Source organism: Aulostomus chinensis, chromosome 22 (assembly GCF_037954235.1).
Source record: "Aulostomus chinensis isolate RoL2024-O1b breed Wild chromosome 22, RoL_Achi_v1.0, whole genome shotgun sequence".
Lineage (NCBI taxonomy): Eukaryota > Metazoa > Chordata > Actinopteri > Syngnathiformes > Aulostomidae > Aulostomus > Aulostomus chinensis.
The window spans coordinates 1,792,501-1,805,000 of record NC_141341.1 but is presented as its reverse complement, the minus strand read 5'-3'; the positions used below and the strand labels follow the sequence as shown (position 1 = coordinate 1,805,000).

Below are 12,500 nucleotides of genomic sequence, written 5' to 3'. Positions count from 1 at the left end.
AGCTGCACTCAACTAACAGCCTCTCTAAAATGGATACGTGGCGCTTTGGAGAGCAGCTCTTTAGAGGCGAGCGAGGCGGCGAGGAGATTCACCTTGTGCTTTTTTAACGGTGGTTATGCTTTTTTTCTCGCCGTCCTCCAGCGGCGAAGGGGATCTAATGGAGACGTCCTGACCTCCTTCACTGAGCTGCAGCCTCTTTTCCACTCACATACACACTCTCGAATGCAGCTCATGCTTTTAGCCTCTCTCTCTCTCACACACACACAAACACACAAAATCACACACGCACACACGCTGCCTCTGAGCTGACATTTCTGCTCCGTCATCAAACCTGGATCTCAAGGTCTGCGGTGCATGGGGAGGAAACACAGCCTTCCAGCGCATGTGTGTGTGTGTGTGTTAAACTGCTCAGCATAACTTCCTACACTACTTTTTGGAGGTGTGTGTGTTTGTGTGTGTGTGTGTGTGTGTGTGCGTGCTTGCGTGTGTGCGTGGGCAGCTGTCTTGAACCAAGCATCCTGGGAGCGATCGCTCACCAGGTTGCTATGGTGATGGTGATGTAAATGTGACCTCAGTGCAGATGGTGCAGAGAGGGTCGAAGGTTCGATACCCTCTCAGAGTCCAGGAAACGCGGCGAGAGATGATGAAGATGTCTGGAGGTTTCATTCTGCACCACTCAGCTGGGTCACAGCACCACTTCTCATTTTACTTTTTAAACTCATGTAACGTGCTCACGCTAAAACGCCAACCAGACTCTCTTCCAGCGACCTTGTAACAATAATGAATATCACAGCAATCAGAGAAGTAGAGACACGATGCTGTTTAGTGTTGGCGATTGTTGTTTTCAACCAGCTAACTGATTAGTTGTCAGTTGTTGCAGCTCTAAAATCAATAACAGGGAGAACACGATTACACAAAGCCTCCATCAGACGAGAGCATGAATGGTAGCTCACAGCTCCTCCAGTCAAGACACGAGTCCTGGACGGGTGAGCCTAGCTCCCTCAGAGCGCGCGCGCACACACACACACACACACACACACACACACACACACACACACACACACACACACACACACACACACACACCTCCTCACTCGTCCTCCTGCTGTTCCACCCTTCAGCAGTAATATCAGCCAGTATTTAACGGGCTGTTTCCTACACCTCATACATCACCTCTGACGCCCGCATTCTGACTTGAGGTGAAACACTTCCTGCATACAAGAGGACATCTTCACCGCAAAGCGTTGGACTCTTTCTCATTTAAATGTCACGCAGACTGTTGCTGCTCAGCGATAAGACGCTTAACGCTTCGACTGAACAGCGTTTCATCCGCTAAGTATCCTGTAAATGTCACTGTGAAACTTTCATGTCATTAAAAAAAAGGCTGCTGTGGAAGCTGTGAGTCACATCGTCGTCTTCCTCGAGGTGACAGAAAGCTCCAAACTGAGGAGACGGATGAGGCCGAGACGGATGAAGGTTCACAACAACAACAACAACAACAACAACAAAACAAATTAAACTGCTGTGCGTTTATGATGTCGATGTTCAAGCTCACGACAGAGGCAGAGTTCACCTCCATCACACAGCGAGTCTTCTTCACTCGGCTGATTTACATGCTTTAGGATTACAAGCTCAGACCGAACCTCAAATCAAACATCCCTCACGCTTCGTCTTGTAGAAACCTTCACTGCTACAGCAGGCGTCCCCTCAGCTCAGGTGTGTCGCTACACCGACTCCGCTGGTACGCTCAGTTCCAAGTTCATCAGTCTTCTTCTCAGTCAAAGTGTCTGCGGATCTCTGATCCCGCCGCTGGATTAAGATGTGAATCATCCCGGCCAACCTGGAGACTTAGTAAATAGTTCAGCTGCCGTTAGCTGTCTGTCTCTGTTGACTTCAAGCCAAACATACCTGGCTGGCTCTTCCTCTTTCTGGGGACGCAAAGAAGTGATGCAGGAGAGGAAAAACCTCTTAGTGAACTCAAGACTCCTACTAGTGAGTACTTGGAAGGCAAAGTCCATTTTTGTGTGAAGTATTACTTTAATTACATAGCCAATTTACCACTGTTGAATCACAAACACAAAGGAAAATTACCAGATTTGGCAGCTGCGGTGTCTGGAACAATTTTCTAATCATTGTTTGGTACATTAGTTCTTACATGAGTTGGCGAAGGAACATCACATAGAACAGCCTCATCACGCAGCCGGTGGCAGAGCCAGATAAGAGATCCAGCACCTTGGGCGAATTTGATATTTTTTGCAAATTTCCCAGAAACACCAACGAATAAAAGTGTGAGGAGAGACCTTTTTATGCGTTTTGTGTTAAAATAATGTCACACAGTAACATTAGGCAGCCTTGGGTGGTGATTCTGTAGAAAACAAGCCTGTAAACTCCTGCATCAATATAAAACTTCTGAAAGTGATTTCAAGTGATCACCGCCGAATCAACATCCCGAGGAGTCGACCTTCAGGACGTCAAATCCATTTTAATTGCTCATTATTACACCGACACCCAGCCTGCGAGTCAACTTCATTTCCTGGATCACCAACATTACAGTAAGTAATGCAAAGGTCACTGGCAGACGCAGCACGGCGGCGCTCGTGTCACCAAGAACAATCATAATTTGCATTTGCAGAACTCATTCTGCACAATGTCAACTCTCATCCAACATAAAACTACTCTGTAATAGCACGCCGCCGCGTAATGGCCAATTTATGTCGGTTCAGAGCCAAAACTAAACCCATGGGGACCTCCCTCGCACTGCATTGAATAACCAATTTGCAGCAAAAACGTCATTACAGGAATAGTTCCCCGCCAAACGATGTCATTACTGAGACAACAGCCACTCTAGTGTAGCACGCCGGCTGGATGCAGTGCACATTCACTGCGTTGTGAGTCCTTCATGGCCGACTGGCTTGCACAACGAACATAACGCTTCAGACATCATTATCCAGGAGCCGCTGCCTGCTGTCAGTTCCGCCGTATAATGGTACCAACACTCACTCTGGGCTTAATCGGCCCATTTTTAAAATGGAGTCCTGACAATGAAAGCAAGAGGAGTGGGTGTGAGTCAAACATGGCTGATGTCGGTTCTGATTGTGTGACAGCGCCACTCACACGGCGGGTAACCCCCCAGGTGTCAATAACGTCTAAAACTTAAATGGCACGGTTAATCACGACACAATTAGCAGCAGACAAGAGATGAATCAACGGAAGTATGTAAATTAATGCGCCGTTGAGTGACGCTGAAAGCTCCCGCTGCTCGACATCAGCGGGGTTGATCACTGCCCCGCTGCGCTGAGTGTGTGAGCGCAACGTTCCAGTCTCGAGCAACGTTCTCAAACAGTAAAGGTGCAATCAGATAGCTTTTACTTGTTCTGGTATCTCCAGGAACTCGTCAGCCTCCTACATGGGTGGAGGGTTACGAGACCGCTGGCTTCATTCGTCCGTTAATTTGGAGGCTTTTTGTCCTTTGTCCTTTTTGACAGCAGCGACTGCACATTCTTACAAACGCCAGCAGGCACGGGGGTAGGTGTCCATCCAGAAACCGCTGTGGCGAGCAGATTCTGCTTCCTGTTTACATTCCACATGCTACGACACTAAAGAACAGGAGTTCATGGATCCAATGAGTCACAAAAACACGACGGTGGCGACACCAGCGCCTTCAGAGATTTAAAACCATAAAAACCCAGCGGAGGAGAGGGGAAGCTCTCAGAAGACAGAGGCAAGATGTGGTCAGCCGCTCCTCAGCAGCAACAGATGCAGGAAGACAAACAAACAAACAATGTGAACACAGAACCACTTGACGATTCAGCTTCTTCGCACATGTGGGCGGAGCCTGAGAGAGCAGCAGGACTTGTTACTTATGACATTAGGACTGCTTCCTAATCATGCTCTAATCTAATCAAACTAACGAGCAAACAAAGAGAGATCGGAGGAATATTCCGGGATCCTGGAGCCATCCATCCATTTACGATATCACTTATCCATTAAGGGTTGCAGGGGGTGGGGCTTGACCCTAGCTCAGTTGAGAGGCGGGGTTCACCCTGGACGGGTCCAGTCCATCACAGGGCCATCAGGAGCAGTTAGGGGTTCAGTATCTTGCTCAAAGACACTTGGCCAGGGGAAGTGGGGATCGAACCAGCCACCCTCCGTTTGCTAGACGGCCGCTCTACAACTGAGCCATGCTGGCCGCTGAGCCTGGAAGCAGCAGGTAGCACAAAGGTTCACCACTGTTTTCCAAGCTGGTCCATTTTCTTTTGGACGTCTCTGCTCTTTGGCTTTGTCTCTCAGGGATTCGCTCTCGTCTTTTTGTCTTTTTCTAAGTGGCTACTTTTCATTCCAGTCGTCTAACGAGTACTCATTTAGATGCCAGGTGACTGCAATTAGCGTATGTGCTGGAATACAAAGCAAGCTGCTCTGGAGGCTCGGAGGCTCACTGCTCCGACTCGTTTGGAGCTGCAGCTCTCTGACAGAAGCTTGGCTGCTCAGATCCCCAGCAGGGATCTGCCGTGACAATGTCAAACGGAGCCACTGATTGTCTTTGAAGAGGCTCTGAGACGCCTGATAAAAGACGTCATTCAGACTTGGGTTTTTCAGCAAATAGCACATTAATCACCCGTCTTAATCCTCTTGATTCATCGAATGTTCCTCTCCATCAGCGCTATTGTAACTGCTGATGTGATGCAGCTACTTCAGTGTTTCTAAGTTCATGTCGAGGACCAGAAATCTCTCCTGCCGCCTCCCTCTCCCCTCGCCTCTAATCACACTGATGCACAGTCTTAATGGGATTCACTGCGTGGCCGCCTGAATGGCAATGCTGCAGAACTCCTGACTGTCAGGTAGCAGCCAGCCTGTAGCCATGAATACAGAGCGGCGGCTCAGTGGCGAGGGCACACTCTCACCTGCTGGACTGTAATAATAATGTCACATGGAGCGGCGAGTCACACCAGCACCAGTCAGCAGCGGTTGAGCTCCAGTGCGTTGAGGGTGGAGCAGGGCTGAGGTCCAGGAACTGATCTCACAAGTGCCTCTCCTTGGATCGGTCTGAATATTTTGCTTATTTGTGGAAAAGCAGTTCAGATTTGTGCTTCATTGAGATGGAAGTACTTTTGGAATATTTCAATGTGAAAGAACCTCAAACATGGTGTTTGGGTGCAACGTGATGAGAACATTTTTTGACTTTTATTTATTCCTTATCATTTCTATTTGGTTAAACCTTATCTACTATTCCCCCTCTAGCCATTTTTTAAAACCTTGTATTATGCCGTTTGTTGTTTATTAGCATAACTAAAAGCACTATCATGTATTTTATTGTCATTTTTACATTTGTTATTGTAAGTGTTCTTAAGCAACACAAAAATCACTGGCAAATAAAACACATTGTTGCATGACAGTTATTATAGTTCCCATTTAAATGTTGTGATGTAAGAGACTGATAAACTGATCGGACAGGGTGTGGTTAGCCTAGCTTAGCATAGAGCTAGCAGGGCTAACACCCTCAACAGCATCTGTAAATGGGATCAATCAACAACTTATTGTGTTGTTGGTTGAATTTATGCACAAATATAAAAGTGAAATGTGTGTTTTGGTAGCAGGTGGCCTTTCGAACCTCAGGAAACCTGGACTTATGTTGCAACAGACATCTCTCTGCTCTGCTCGTCTGGTCTGAATTTGGAGTGATTTGAATTTTGGAGAAACGCAAGGAGATGTCAACCTGCTGCCGTCAATCACCGAAGCAAAAGGTCAGACCTGATGACGCCCCGGTGAAAGCATGTTTTACGGTGTGGTGAACTCTGCTGGGGAACAGAGAACGTGGCTCTGAGGTAGAACACCGATGTCACCTCATGGCTCAAGTTAGGACGTCTGGTTACAGGTCACGACATAGTGACAAGACCACATCGCTTCATTACCGCCACTGAACATGACGTAGTGTGAAACCGTCCCATGAAAACGTTATTGTGATACCGTTCCTGTCCTGTGGTGGTGCTGTTGCAGTCAATCAAGAGTCTCATTGGATTCCTTCATAACATGAATCTCTCTGTCTCCTCCCCCGCCACGATGAACAGAATGGCAGGTTTCTTACCGTAAGCAGAGTCGGCAGCAGACTCCTGGTTCCGCGTGGTCGCCAAGACATCCGCTGCAGGACCAACAGGAGAAAACGTTTGTTGTTAGATTCTTATTTACAGCCTGTAACATCGTCGCAGTGTAATTATTCACAGATGTTGACACCGTCTACATCTCATACTATGACATTTGTCATCATGATGGCGGTGGTAAAACGCCAGGGTTATCTCACCGTGGCAGCTGTCTGGGTGGAACGAGTGGTCACCCTCAATATCTTGCTCGAAACCTGCCCTGCAGAGAGGAAGAGCAGGGGAGACGGGAGAAGAGGGGCATTAGGACAAACAATGGGAAACAAAATGGATTGAACAGCTCCTCCTCTCATGTTGGTTGCTGAGGGCAACCGTTGCCTGGGATGTTGATCAATGATGACTATCAACAGCAACCAGATAACAAGTCCAGAAAATGCAAATGAGATGATGTCACCCTCTCATAGGTTGGTTTGAAAGCTAAAGAGTTCAACAAAGTCCCATATTTGGGTGGTTCAATTAGAGGAAAGGAATGTGACACTCGTCCAATCAGAAGACAGATGGTGACCATGAAACACACACGCCGTTTCAGCAGCAGTAAAGTGAAGCTGTGTGTGTCTGCAGTCAACTGCAGCGCCACTAAATGAAGCCATTTACTTTCCTCCCAGTGTCTCAGGCTCTCTCTACGTGTCCCTGCTGTTTTATTCTCCCAGCCTCGCTCACCGCCGACGTTTCCGTCTGACCTTCAAATCAATTTTAAAGGGGCAACAAATCCAGTTTTTACTGCCAGACGACACCAAACGACTGCAGTGTGATGCTGCTGTCAGAGGTGACTGATTCTGTCTGACTTAGCTGCTGTTCTGCTGCCTGACCAGCTGGAGGCAATAGAGTGCAAAGATGAATGAGCCAGTGGCAACATTTCTGACACCACAGGATCTTCAGGCGTAGGATCATATTGTTGAGGAAACAATGCTCCTTGTCATTCACAGTTATTCAAACATTTTCAGGCAGAAAATTGTCCTCATATTTTTCTCTTCACTTCCATTAGCATGCTAACAGACGTGGCTAACATGATGAACGTGATCCATGTCTAACCTGAAGCAGATGTCTGTGTCCCATCAACTTCTTTTGCAGGTGACCAAAAATTTGTTAGATGATTTGTAAAAGCAGACACGTAGCCGGAACTACTTTCCTGACTGGGCGCGGTGATTTGACGCAGCACCTCCAAAGCTCCATTGGAACTTGGGTCAACAGAACCAAACGTTTGTTGAGGACTAGAAGAGTGACTGCTGCTACTGATGATGATGAGGAGGAGGAGGATTCCTGCTGGACACACCAGCATCCTGGACCTGAGCTAGCTGATGCTAACACTTCCCATCCACTACCAGCCATTGGGCTAAGCTAACTAGCCTGGACCGAAGCAAGCTGATGCTAACACTTCCCACCCACTACCAGTCATTGGGCTAAGCTAACTAGCCTGGACCTGAACTAGCTGATGCTAACACTTCACACCCACTACCAGTCATTGGGCTAAGCTAACTAGCCTGGACCTGAGCTAGCTGATGCTAACACTTCCCATCCACCATCAGCCACTGGGCTAAGTTAACTAGTCTGGACCCGAGCTACCTGAGGCTAACACTTCCCACCAGCCACTGTGCTAAGCTAACTAGCCTTGGTCTCAGCTCCCAAGAGGCGGGGCTCCATCTTCTGGTCTGTCTCCAGAGACGTTAGACAATAAGACTTCATTACTTTAAAACATGAGCTTGTTCCTTTAATAAAACCTGAATATTATTACTGTCCTCGCAGTCCCTGCGTCCTCACTGTCCCACTCAGTGACAAGGGAACATGTTCTTAGCAGATCGATGAGGAGATTGATGAGGAACTTCAGAGATAACATTATGCTGTCAGTTCTTCCTATCTGAATTCCAGTAACAATCATGAATGTATTGAGAGACAAGAAGAAAATGATGCCACTTTCCTCCCCTCGCTCTCTATATTTACCTCTCTCCACCTCACTTATTTGCTAACTCTTCCACCCCCTCAGTCTCTCAATATTTATCTCCCTCATCACTGGTTCTCTCCCTACATCCCCACCCCTCCTTCCTCCTTCCTCCGTCTCTTCGGCTCCATTTCCACCAGCGTGGGCCGTGCAGGAAGTGAGAGAGAGAGAGAGAGAGAGAGAGAGAGAGAGAGAGAGAGAGATCGGGTGGAGGCCACTGCGATGGCGAGATGCTATACATCCCAACCCTCTCGGGCACCTAAACGCCTCGTTCATTTAGCGGGGATCGGCTCAGAGGAGGGGACGGAAATAGACTCGTAAGGTTTTTAAAGCAGAGCCGAGCCATCAGCCGCCGGTGTTGCTGACTTGTACTTTCATGTTCTCTGCGTCGAGGCTCGACAGTGGAGGCGTTAACAGGTTTCTGAGGCTGTGAAATGTAATTACAGTGTATGAAAGGTTTCAGTTTACAGGCTTTGAGTGCTCCCATGATGCATTTGGTTTGTTTTAGAGTGAGATCAGCTCAGAGTCAATAAACTTGCTCTTAGAGACTCGTGATTCGATTTGGACTCTCCTCAAAAGGATTTAGACTTGAATTAAATGACTTTGGATTTGATTTGGACTTGATACACCTTAAGTCCTTCAAGCTGAGTTTGTATTTGACTTGACATTTCACATGGCAGGTGATTTGACTTGGACTTGATCGACGAGTTTGGAGACGGGACTGGATTTGCTCCTAATGGACTCGTCCGGAATGACCAGAGCGTTCACGGGAGGCTCAGGCTTGCTCCAGAGAAAGTAGGATTCATCTCATAACGCTAATAACAGCTGTAACAACTGTGACCCTCAATGACGTCTGACACATTGCTGACTTGTCGTTAATGATCTCAGACTTGAAACCTGCTCCGTGGCACAAAAAGGGGATTTGACCTGACCTTCAACGTCTGTAGACTTGACTTGGACGTGTCCACAAGGACTTGATTCTCCTCTATTCATTCATGTCACAGAGGACTCGAGACTACAGGGTTAAAGACTCAAGCTGCTTGTTGTTAAGACATCAGCTGAAATGACTCCAGATTCGATCGGAGTCAAAGTAGTCAAGACCTTAACTTGAGCTGGATCTAAATAATCTGACTGTTCCGACGTGATTTGAAGTTACAAATCAGAGGCTTGATGCGGACGTAAACGTACTCGTCGCCGATCTCAACCAGCGGGTACTTTCTTCTTTGTGGCGTAGCACAAAAACACGGCGTTTCCAGTGAAGCCGACTTCAAAAACGCACACAAGCTGCTGACACACAAAACTGAACGAACGGCCCTTGTAGACCAAACATATCCAGGTGAAACTGTGATGACGGGTAGCAAAAGAAACTGACTGAGGGTTCACAGCCAGAATGAGACGAGGCGGATCAGACGGTTACGACGGTGAATGCGTACGGCCGTCAAGCACCGGCACCTCACTTCCTCAGTGAACTCAGCCTTCGAGGCACCAAAACAACAGAGTTGAAACAGGACTCTTTGAAAGAAGAGCTCTTGTATCTCAGAGGGCCTTCCTGGCTAAATAAAGGATAAATAAATAATTAGAATAAAACCTGACAGAAGCAATATTCCTACATCGTAAAAATCACGCCCGAAGGTGCAATGAGATGATGGCTGCCGCTTCCTAACACCCACACAGATGAAATTTGTAGAAGTTATTAAAGTGGTGGAGGTAAGGGGTTTGGAATAATAGCTGATATAATGAGACTGGAGGAGAAATGCTAATTAGAAGGCGTGAGTGTGAATCACACGGGGATGGAGGAGAGCACATTAACTGCAGGTGCTGTCATCACGAGAGCAACAACCGTGGCTGTAAAAATGCACTAAACTTACACGTTTATGTGGAACCAGCGAGGATCTGCGGAGGCTAACGTCGCTAACGTCCTCGTCACCGAGGCAACCCTGACCGCTTGTTCCATCTCCACGTTAAATTTGGCCTAAAATAGGAGTCGAGCTTTCAAAGATGCTTCTTTTTCCCTCCCGCATTTTTTGTGATTCCAGAATGCGGAAAGCGCCGGCCACGTATACGTAGCTTGTAGCTCGTAGAGACTGGCAGCTAGCAAAAGCTAAACTGTCCCAAGATCCTCGTCGGTGTTAGGATGAGGAATGATGTGAGGAGCCATGTTTCTGGAACACCATGAGTCCTACATCTCATCCTGAACTCACGTCAGACAGGATTTTTTCGATCTAAAGTTACATTTTGTTTCCTTTAAGCGCGAAAACTCCTGAGCATTAAAGGGACTTTAATTAGCAGCTGCGGGCATTATTATCATCAACTAATTAATTTCAATAGTATGTTACGTGTTCTGGGTTTTATTCTTTTTTAAATATTCTATCTTAACATGATTTTACCTTTTTAATGCATTTTTCCTCTTTTTTTAAAGCAGTTTGAGCAGCAATTTTTGCATTAAAGGTGTGATACAAATAAAGTTTGTAAAAATTATCAATATTTCCACTGGAAAACTCTATTCACTGCTGTTTTGTTTCCCCAAATATAGTACAACCACCCACTGGGACTCAAGGATGAAGTGAAGTCAATGTTTGGGTCAAAGGTCAGAGGTCCAGGTCACATCAGAGACACGTGACAGCGATGCAGTGCGATGGCTGATGGACCCCGCAAAGCTTCTGACACTGTTCAACAATCAGAGACATTTTCACCTCTCGTCTGACGCAGAAAGAGATTCAGGAGTTCACCCATCTAACACACACACACACACACACACACACACACACACACACACACACACACACTGAGCCCTCTGAAAACTGCTCCCTCCACCATCTCTCATCCACCTGCCTCTCTTCTGTATTCTTTTTTTTTTAACTTTCTTCACCTTCCTCTCCCTGTTTGTCTCCCTCTCACTTATGTAATCGTCTCTGCAACTTTCCACCCGTCGCTCCCTGGAGGAAATCCTCCACTTATCAGCAGAACTAGGAGAGGCTAAACTCTTCAGCTCAGAGATTTTCGGTGGAGTGAAGCCTGGAATAATATCTCGGCCCTTTTTATGAACACTTTCTGTTTGTGCTTCGATCAGCTTCGCTGATGTCAGACTGCTGAGGTTTCTGACATTCAACTTCATGAAAGTGCCGACATGGATGCTCTGGTTTAAAACCCATTAAAGATTCAGATTAGATAAAACTTTCATCACAAGCCAGATTCTGCTGCTAGAAGCTGAAGCCCTGACATCAGCGACTGATTCACTCCTGACATGCAGCTGACAGGCAGGGCAGGGGGCCAGTAGAGGGAACGAGGCTGGTCAGTGAATGGAGTAATCTAGTTGTGTTTTGGTACAGTGAGAATGTAGAAAAACACACTGAATCATCGCTCGGCCAAAAATCAGTTCATGGGGTTGAAAATAGAACGATAGGATTCATGATGTCATCGCGGTGTCCTACAACTGTCAGCCAATCATTATGAGATCCTTACTGTGATCGTGATGAATACAGATCAGCTATTTACAAACATAGATATATCTACATAAATATGTGTGTGTATATATATACAAATGTATATATGTATATATACAGTATGTACATATATACACATATATGTATATAAATATATATGTGTGTGTATATGTATATATATACATATGTGTATATATGTATATACTGTATATACACATATATACAAATGTATATATGTGTATATACAGTATGTACATATATACACATATATGTATATAAATATATATGTGTGTGTATATGTATATATATACATATGTGTATATATGTATATACTGTATATACACATATATACATTTGTATATATGTATATATACACATATATATGTATATGTACACATATATGTAAATATATATATACATACATATAAACACACACACACGTGTATATACATATATACGTATATACGTATATGTGTGTATATGTATATACACACATACATATATTTGTATATATGTATATACACACATACATATATTTGTATATATATGTACACATATATGTAAATATATATACAGATAAATACACAAACGTGTATATATGTATATATATGTATATACATATGTGTATATATGTATATATGCGTGTATGTATATATATATACATATATACACATATATATACATATATATACATATATGCTACACGGTGGTGCAGTGGTCAGCACTGTGGCCTCACAGCAAGAAGGAGTCCTGCCCGTGCCCGAGTCCTGGCTCGGGCACGGGATCTTTCTGTGTGGAGTCTCCATGTTCTCCCCGTGTCTGCGTGGGTTCTCTCCGGGTACTCCGGCTTCCTCCCACATTCCAAACACATGCAATTGGGGACGAGGCTGATTGAATACTCTAAATTGACCGTAGGTATGAATATGAGTGTGAATGGGTGTTCGTCTCTCTATGTTGGCCCTGCGATGG

The 12,500-nt window shown here is 45.6% G+C and overlaps 1 protein-coding gene across 4 annotated transcripts in view; it reads right to left on the bottom strand.

The window, feature by feature from the left end:
- LOC147240249 (semaphorin-6C-like) overlaps positions 1–12,500 on the bottom strand; it is a 112,646-nt gene that overhangs the window by 18,620 nt on the left and 81,526 nt on the right. For all 4 annotated transcript variants that reach the window (XM_086193319.1, XM_086193320.1, XM_086193318.1 and 1 more), the window contains 2 exons: positions 6,296–6,354; positions 6,083–6,136 (listed from right to left, as the gene is read on the bottom strand). In XM_086193319.1, coding sequence (XP_086049445.1) covers positions 6,083–6,136; positions 6,296–6,354 — 113 coding nt within the window. The remainder of the gene's footprint in view (positions 1–6,082; positions 6,137–6,295; positions 6,355–12,500) is intronic.